The sequence below is a fragment of the Cynara cardunculus genome, unplaced genomic scaffold (assembly GCF_001531365.2).
Source record: "Cynara cardunculus var. scolymus isolate 2C unplaced genomic scaffold, CcrdV1 Un_Scaffold_1659, whole genome shotgun sequence".
Lineage (NCBI taxonomy): Eukaryota > Viridiplantae > Streptophyta > Magnoliopsida > Asterales > Asteraceae > Cynara > Cynara cardunculus.
Window position 1 is genome coordinate 111,454 of NW_020200825.1, and position 9,711 is coordinate 121,164.

General features: G+C 29.9%; 1 protein-coding gene across 1 annotated transcript in view; it reads left to right on the forward strand.

Annotated features, from left to right (window-relative positions):
- The window catches only part of LOC112502608, a 39,711-nt gene extending 34,742 nt beyond the window's left edge, over positions 1–4,969 (forward strand). The window contains exons 10-13 of the mRNA XM_025106561.1: positions 3,430–3,560; positions 3,788–4,021; positions 4,223–4,478; positions 4,574–4,969. Coding sequence (XP_024962329.1) covers positions 3,430–3,560; positions 3,788–4,021; positions 4,223–4,478; positions 4,574–4,764 — 812 coding nt within the window. The 3' untranslated portion in view covers positions 4,765–4,969. The remainder of the gene's footprint in view (positions 1–3,429; positions 3,561–3,787; positions 4,022–4,222; positions 4,479–4,573) is intronic.
- The last annotated feature ends 4,742 nt before the right edge of the window (positions 4,970–9,711 follow it).

Genomic DNA, 9,711 nt, shown 5'->3' on the forward strand with positions numbered 1-9,711 from the left:
AACGGTGACTGAGATATTCCTCAGTTTTTTATTTTCTTGTGATTTTCCCTTGAACCTGACCGTATAAATATATAGGATAATACAACTAATTTTAAACTGCATAGGGCAAAATGGTAACTAATGATATTTTTAATTTACATAATGCATTTGATATTGTTATATTTAAAAACAACTTTTTTTATTAACCTGGATATTCAATCTATTATGCGAGCCGACTAATCTTAGGAAAACCATTTTGCTTTGTGGGTAATCTAGATTCATCACATTTAAATCTCTGTGACCACAAGGAATTTTTGTTTCTTATTGGATTTGAACCTGAGACCTTCAGACACTTTTGACTTTTGGAGCTCAAACCAATCAAACATAGTAAAGTTTAGTACATCTTAACTAGATTATAATTGTTACATGCCGAGCGGTTTGAATATATATATATATATATATATGTGTGTGTGTGTGTGTATGTATATATATATGTGTGTGTGTGTATGTGTATATATATCGTTTAATTAGACTTGTTTTTTCATGATTTAATAGTCTCGAGTTCAAATATAATACTTGGGAGAGCCTTATGCTCGCTTAAGATCTAGCGATTCTTATAGATCAAATTTGAGCCTGTACAATTTCATTACACCTACAATCGGCAAAATTCCGTAGCTATGTTAAGATGAATTCATGTTATTGTGGGTGAAAAGGTACTTTTTATATGATGTTAGTCGAAGCATATATAATATTTTTTAAGTTCTTGCAAAATCTGTAACGTTTTAATTTGTTTATTACTAATACTATGATGACATTAAAACTATATATCAATTACTAGAATTATTCATTCATATTTAGTTCAAGAAAAAGCAATGCTTAAAAGAAGGAAATATCAAATCCTACTAGGGGTTTAAATTTGATCATAAAGAGGATAATAACTTATGATGCTTTGGTTAACAAAGCGACTGCCTTTTGGATTGGGGCTCTGTCGATCTATGAAATAATACATACTCTCACTAAATCAGATATACTAAATCCTTCGTAATCATTTGGTATGTGTAATTGTTTTCCAAGAGGATATGTCAATGTCAAATGTGTGTGTATTATATAAGAGAGACTCAAATGGAAAGGATGTGAAAATAAAAGAAGAAAAAGGTCATATCACATGTGAATAACATACAATTTTACATGTGATTACGAAACATGTCAATGCAAGGGTGATCGAGCAACCTATAGCTCGTGACTAAATTAACGTGAGTCACATGTGTTCTTACATATGATGTTACTGTAAAATCACATGTGATTTCATCTGTTTTCATGTTTTTTTATTTAATTATTATTTTTGTATGAACCTGATTTATATATATATATATATAGAGAGAGAGAGAGGGAGAGAGAGAGAGAGAGAGAGAGAGAGAGAAAAGGTTCAGGAGAAAATCTCAAAAAAATGAAAAATTGAGCAACATCCTGTTAGACGTTCATCTATGCACATGTACATATAAGTAATTGAAGTTATTTCTTGGTTTTATGCACGTGTGAATGCTATGCATCTGTGCATACCAAACAAATTGTTTACAAATTACTTATATGCACATGTACATACGATGTAGATGATTGTTTATTAGAGTCTTTCCGGTTTTTCATTTTCTTTTAAGTTTTTTTCCGAAACTTGACCCCATATATATAATATAATATGCATATATGTATAACACACTCCAGGTCCAGTCAGCCTCATTACCATCTCCATATATATAATATAATATGTATATATATTAAATTATATATAATATGTATATGTATAAATAAGTAACCCAGAACAATAGATTTTAGAAAACCTGAAAACCATATATATGTAATAATGGCTAATTCAACAAACAACGACTAAAAACTTAAACTCAAGATTTATAAATCAACGTCCATGAATCTATGATGCGTCGACATAATTTCATTTCATTTCAATTACTTTAATTGTAACTTCCTTAATAAATGCTGGAGACGTTTTTCGGCTACCTATTCTGCAACTACTTGGTGCCTCACAATATTAAATAAGCATTTCATTTATGAAATGGATTCTGTATTTTTATGGCTGCTATATCTTTAAGGGTTAAATACATGAAATAGCAACATACTTTCATAACTTTTCTTATTATAGCATTTTACTTTGGTTTTTCTTTATTACAGCAATGTACTTTCAAATTATTTTTTATTAAGACATCGCACTTTAAAAAATCTACCCATTATAGCAATGGGTAACAAGTTACCTTTTAAACTGGTTAACTCCTTGACTTTTTTTACTTGTGTGTGGCATTAATGAGATGATGTGAATGACACATCATTTTGATTACTTAATTAAAATAAAAACTTATTTCAAATTATTATTAGTGATTTTTATTTTTCATTGCTATGATTAAAAAAAAACATTTTTTTATTTTTTATTTTTTTCTTATTAAGTTGCATGCAAATTAAATATTTTATAGTAAAATATTTCTTAAATAAATATGCTACATTATTTTCGAGATATATTTTTTGTTTGTAAAAAATGTAACACTTCTTATTTTATGTTGTTCAAAAAATACATATAATTTAAAGTTCTCTCTAAAATATTAACGAAATAAATTGTGTTCTATAATTTTTTTAATATTGTTATATTAATAAATAATTCAAAAAATCGTATTAATTTAATATATTTATATATCAAGTAAAAGTTTTTTAACAAATATAATATTTTTTTGGTAAAAAAGGAACATTTTTTTGTCCTTTTTTCAAAAAACACATATTTTTAAAAAATATTAACGAGATAAGTTGTCTTCTACTAGTTTTATTAATATTGGTATATTAATGAATAATTTATAATTTTATATTTATCAAATAACATGTAAAATATCTAAATATTAAAATTAAAAATATATTGTTTAATAAGAACTAGTAGATGCTATAAGAAAATTATTTTGAAAGTACAATGTTGTAATAAGAAAGTCACATCATTATAGTACATGTGAACAGTCTACATGGATAATGAGGTGGCATGGAAACATGATATAATGGGTAAATTTAAATCAAAAGGTTACCCAATGCTATAATGTGTAAATTTTTAAAGTACAATGTTCTAATAAAAAATATTTTGAAAGTAAATTGTTGTAATAAGAAAAACTGGAAGTACAATGCTATAATAAAGAAATTTATGAAAGTAGATTGCTATTTTCTACATTTTGCCCTGTTAATTTGGTCGTTAATACAAGAATATTAGCGCCAATTCTACTTAATAGTTAACAAATTTCATTTTTCAGAGGACTTGAAAAACCTTATCCAAAAGTTGAGATTTTTATCATCTATTTATGTATTGGTTTCAATTCAACTGCAAAAACATAAGGGTGGTTCTCTTTTGTTCTGAGTTTGATTAAGTTCTTGGTGTTTCTGATCCTAATAGGCATATTTTCATTGGTTTTTCAGTTGAACAACTGGGAATAAAAGAGCTTATGCCAGCATATCTTGATCCATCCCTTGATGATAAAGGGCTTCTAACTGGTGTAAGCTTTGCATCTGGTGGCTCAGGATATGATCCAGAAACTCCCAAGATAGCGGTAATCAAATGGGCTTAATTTTCGACGTTTTCAATACTTGACACACCACATTTACGAGAAGTCAAGTAAATTGAGGGGCTGAATCTGGTTGACACACTACCCGTTAACCGAACAAAATGGAATTTGAACTTAACATTATCTTCGGTTTCATTTATGTTAATTCGAAATACCATCCTTTGTTAGTGTTCGTGATTTTAACTTTGTAGTGAACTAATATTTTGAATCAGGCCGTTTTGTCATTAGCGGACCAGCTAGACCAATTCAAAGACTACATTGAGAAGCTCAGGCGTATAGTTGGAGACGAAAGAACACAATACATTTTAGCAAATAGCTTATTCTTGGTGGTTGCAGGTAGCGACGATCTTGCTAACACTTACTTCACTATTGGCATAAGGAGATTACAATATGACATCCCTTCCTACACTAATCTCATGGTATCATCAGCTTCCAACTTCATAAAGGTATATTGTTTCATTTCTGCCTTTTATGGTTTTTGCTACAATTGTTATGATTGTATGTCTTGCAAGATTTGAAACTGTGACCTCAATGTGGCTTAAGGTTTTCTAGGACCAAAGACCACATTGGAAAACATGCATGAGTCGATCGTTTGATGTAATATTGTGTTATGGAGCCATTATTAACGCCTTTAAATTACAATGAAGGATATATACAAACTTGGAGCACGAAGAATAGGGGTCTTCAATGCACCTCCAATAGGCTGTTTGCCATCACAAAGAACTCTTGGTGGCAATGGGCTTAGAATGTGTGCAGAAGAGTACAACAAAGCAGCACAATTATATAACAGCAAGTTGCAACCAGAGCTTAAACATCTTAATAGCACTCTTGCTCAATCCAGGATCGTCAATATTGACATATACCGACCCTTGCTTGCTATTATCGAAAACCCTCTCCAATATGGTACTTGATACACGTTTAACTTTGTTGGCCATAGTCATTTTTTTTAGGTTTAATTCTTAATTGTTGTCTAACAAGTTCACTCTCTCATACTTCAGGACTAGAAGTTGTGGATAGAGGTTGTTGTGGCACAGGAAACATAGAGGTTGCCATTCTATGTAACCAATTGCTGCCAACATGTCTTGATGATTCAAAATACCTTTTTTGGGACAGTTATCACCCTACAGAAAAAGGATACAACATCCTCATAAATCAAGTGGTAGGGGAATACCTTAGTGATTTCTTTTGAGTTCATATAGAGGTTGATAAATATTCGTACTACACAAGTTTGGATGAGTTATAATAGTTTCTGAGCAAGCTCGATCGCTTCCTGAAATGTGAGAAATGATAGGAAGTGACTCATCAATGAGGTTTTCAATACGTCTCGGTTGATGTATATTTCGTGTAAACCTCTTTGTGTACCATTTTATATATCAATAAGAGTTGATCTCAACTGTTAGCTTGAACTTGATCAAAGGAGATGATTTGGATAGCCTAGCTAGAGTCTTGCACAGTATTGTGTATTTGGATATCAAACAAGATTATCGTTTGGCATTGGCAAGCACGACACACGTAACACTTGATTACGTACACATAGATGTATGGTACACGCTAATACTCGATTTCGTGATGGGATTTGGTTTCTTGTTTATATCCAAACAATGTATTTCGTAGTTGCATTTGTGGTGTATATTTCCTACACTCTAGTTCAATCAACAAAACTCCGATTATAAGTTTGGGATCTAGGATAAGAAATTTTGTGTCCCACTTTGTGATGGAGCAACAAATGAATTCCTGAGGTACGTATAATTTAGTGCAATCAACAACAATCCGATTGCGTTTTGTCTAATGTGTCTTTCTTAAACTCAATCTTCTTTGTTGATAGATAACAATTTTTATTTTTTTTGCATGCCGCATCAGGGACGGATCTCACCTTGTCGCTAATCCATCACAAAAGCTCACATCTTAATCCATCGTTGATCCGTCGCTGAAAGTTCGTCGGCCAAAGAATGGTGGATGATGATATCAGTGACGGAATTTAGCGACGGATCAGCGACGAATACTATCAGGGACGGATTAGCGATGTGTTCTTTTTGCGATGGATCAGTGAAAAGAACATTTAGCAATGGTTTAGCGGTGGAAACTTTTAGCAATAGATTAATGATGTGACCTTTTAGCAACGAATTAGCGAGGAACTTTTAGTGATGGATTAGCAACGGCCCCACCAACTTTTGGCGATGGTTTTCCGTCATTAATCCGTCGCTATTTATTTAATTGAAAAAAAAATAATTAAAATTTTGTATTTCTTGTATATTTTATACAAAACATACTTATATATTTAAAATAACAAACCGAAACTGCCAACAAAATAAAAATTAACTAATTCATACACTTTAAAATACTAAATTGATACAATTCAAATAATGTCCGGAGTAGGTAACAATTTAAGCAAGGGGAAGGCCGGACTGTATTGGACCTTAATGTGCTTTAGTGGTTCTTAATGAATTGTATTGGGCTTTTTATGGGCTTAAGTGACTCTTAAATAACTCAACTAGGTTTGTATTGGGTTTTGATGAGTTGTATTGGGTTTGTAATGGATTTCACGGATTTCACTGAAATTGATTGGGCCTTGATAGGTCGTATTAGACTTAATAGTTGTTAATGTACTGTATTGGGCCTAAATTACTTTCAACGGCTATTAATAAATTGTACTAGTCCTTGATTGATTGTCTTGGATGGTAACAAACTGTATTGGACCTTGATAGGTCGTAATCGACTTAATAGGCCTAAGTGACTCTTAATGAATGTACTGGGCCATTTTTTGGGCTTAATTAAGGACTCTTAAGAGCAACTCCAACCTTCACAAAAAAAAAAAAACCAAAAACACCAAATATGGTGGGCTCATAAACAATAAAAAAAACTCAACTCCAATCACACTCTAAAAAAACACCAAATTTGTAGACCCCGCATTAAAATAACATATTTTATTTACTATTTTTAATAACAATATTTATAATTTGTAATAGTATTATAATAATAAATAATTAGTAATTAATTTATTTAATGAAGAAATGTTAAAATAAAAAGGATAAAATTTTAATTAATAAATTTTATATTTAAAAAGATTAAATTAGTTCAAATAGCACAAATAAAAAAAAAACACATAAATAATACTAATTATCCGAGTTAGTATACTACGTTTACGTTTATCCGGTATCATATTTGTGTTATTAATAATTTATATATATATATATATATAATTACATAATAAATATAAAAACCTAAAAATTAATATTTGTAATTATTTATTTATAATTTATTAAAACAAATTATTTATTTAGGAAATGGTGGTGGGGACCACCCTTTTGGTGTGAAGGTCTCCCACGGCAAATATGCCGTTCTAAATTCTTCACCGGCAAAGTTTTACCGTTTTCACCAGTCGGTTGGATCCAAAAGAACGGCAAAACTAGGGTTTTGCCGTTCGATTGGAGTTGCTCTAATGAACTATCTATTTGTCTTGGATTTTACCAAAATTTGTTTTGAATTTTTTTTACTATCAAATATAACTAGATCTGTAGCAAATCCGTGGCAAATCTAAATATATTTGTTTCCGATTTACTACGGATTTTATCAAGACTTGTTCTATTTTTTTTTACCATCGAATGTAACTAAATCCGTAGCAAATCCATGGCAAATCTAATATATTTGCCACGAACTTGCTATAAATTTTATCAAGATTTTTATTTTATTTTTCAACACCGAATATAATTATATCCGTGGCAATAGTCATGGATTTGCTACGAATTTTATCAAGACTTGTTCTATTTTTTTATTATCGAATATAACTAAATCCGAATGTGCCACGTTGCAAATCTACATATATTTGCCACAGATCTGTTACGGATTTTATCAAGAGTTGTTTTTATTTTTTTAATATCGAATATAATTAAACCTGTGGCAAATCTAAATATATTTGTCTCGGATTAACTACGAATTTTATCAAGATTTGTTCTATTTTTTAAATATCGAATATAACTAGATCCATAGCAAATCTGTGGAAAATGTAGTTTTTTTATTAGTTAGAGATGGATTTGCTGCGCCTAGTTAAATTTTTTTATATTTACTTAAAATATAAATGTTTTCTTTCTCCATCGCTAATCCCTAGCAAATACGTACATTTTGCCATGGATTAGTGACGGATCATACATCTGTCGCAAATTAGTGATGCATCGGTCCGTAGCAAATAATTGGTAGTTGAAGCCAAACTCTCTAGTATATTTATGTTAACAATTTTTATTTTTTTATTCGTATTTTCCATATCTTTTTGTAACAATTTAAATATTTATTTTTTTAACAATTTAAATACTTAATTTTTATTCATATTTTCAAGATTATTTTTCCAAGTTTCATGTTCGTGTTTCATTTTTTTCCAATTTCATATTTCATGTTTTATATTCTACTGTTACATGGCTTCTGAATGAAAAAACTCATAATTTCATGGTTTCATAAATTGAAAAAGTGATGATTTCATGGTTTTATTAATGAAAACCTGATGATTTCATAGTGGAAGATAGGGGTGTGCAGAAAATTCAACCGAACCAACTAGAATCAACAAACCATAAATGGATATCCAATCATAATTGGATCGGATCAGATTGGAATTTTCAACATCCAATTTAGATCGATCGGTTCTTGGATGGTAGTCCAAAACCAACTGAACTGAATCGACTACCATCCAGTTATCCATCCGATTAACCATCAGATAACGATGCAATTATCCATCCAATTAACCATTCCATTACCATCCAGTTATCCATCCAACCATCATCTAATTAATTTGTTTTAAATTTGCTTAAACCAGAATTTGTGTTGTGTTGGTTTTTGAATTTTCTAGCCAAGCCTGTGTTGGTTATAACACGTACTAAAAGTGTTAATCAATTTGTTTCATTGTTGGAAGATTGGATTGAATTAAAATATTGGATGAATCTGATCTGATCATCCATTGGATGTCAAATAAATCCAATATGATCTCATAGATATCCAATGGATGGAACTGAACTTAACCATCATCCATTGGATTAGACTGAGTCGGTTGTCTAATGTTAATCGGATCATACCGTTTGGCAAAATCCAACATCCAGTAGATGATTGGATCGATTGGGTCCCCTCAAATCCGATGGATGTCAATCAAGTCTAATGGAAAATTATGGTTCCATGAATGAAAAAACTCATAATTTTAATGGTTCATGATATCATAGTTTCATGATTCTGTGAATGAAAATTTTCTAAAAATATGATTTTTTATAGAACTTAAAATTTGAAATCCTGAAATTCCTGAAAAAAATTGCAAATAAAAAACATCCGATTTTTAATAATTATCAAAAAAATAAAAAAAAAAAATAATTCCCAAAATTATATGATATTGATATTTTTCTTGATTAATATGTATATTCCATAATTACATGCTTACCCTTATTTATAAAATTAAAAATAAAAATAAATAATTCGTTGAAATATTTTTGCATGATTTGTATAAATAGGGGTGGTTTGCTAAAGATTGCTCCCTATATATATGTGTGTGTGTGTGTAGAGAGAGAGAGAGGGGGGAAATATCATGCGAGAAATTAAACATTTTTTACGAAAAGACGAGAAATGTGGATATTATATGTGATTAAACTTCTTTGGTAGTGTTTAATCATATTTGATTAAATATCTATATGTTATTAATGCAACATGTGTTTAATCATATATGATTCAACTTGTGTGTCATGCGTGTAATCATATATTATACTGAAACTTCTCAACTTCTTGCAATATGTTTAACCTCTCGTTTGAATCTTCCCTATATATACATAGTATATAACTTTCTTATGTATTTAAAACTTAAATGTTATTTTAAGCAACTCCGATTCTATATCACCAAAGTTCGAAGATTAAATATCAATACCAATTCATTTCTTATAATTTTTTTTAACGATTTAAAATATTGCATTACAAATGCATCATAAATTAACACACATATCACTTCTATTGATTAATTCAATACACAAAATTAAAATGATAGAACCCGTAAACAAGCTATAAGATATTAAATTGTACACGTTGTTTCTAATTTTTGAGAACTATTAGCAACATGATTGCGATATACACCAAATGTGTTTAAATGCATTTCACATCAATTGCTAAAACTATCAAC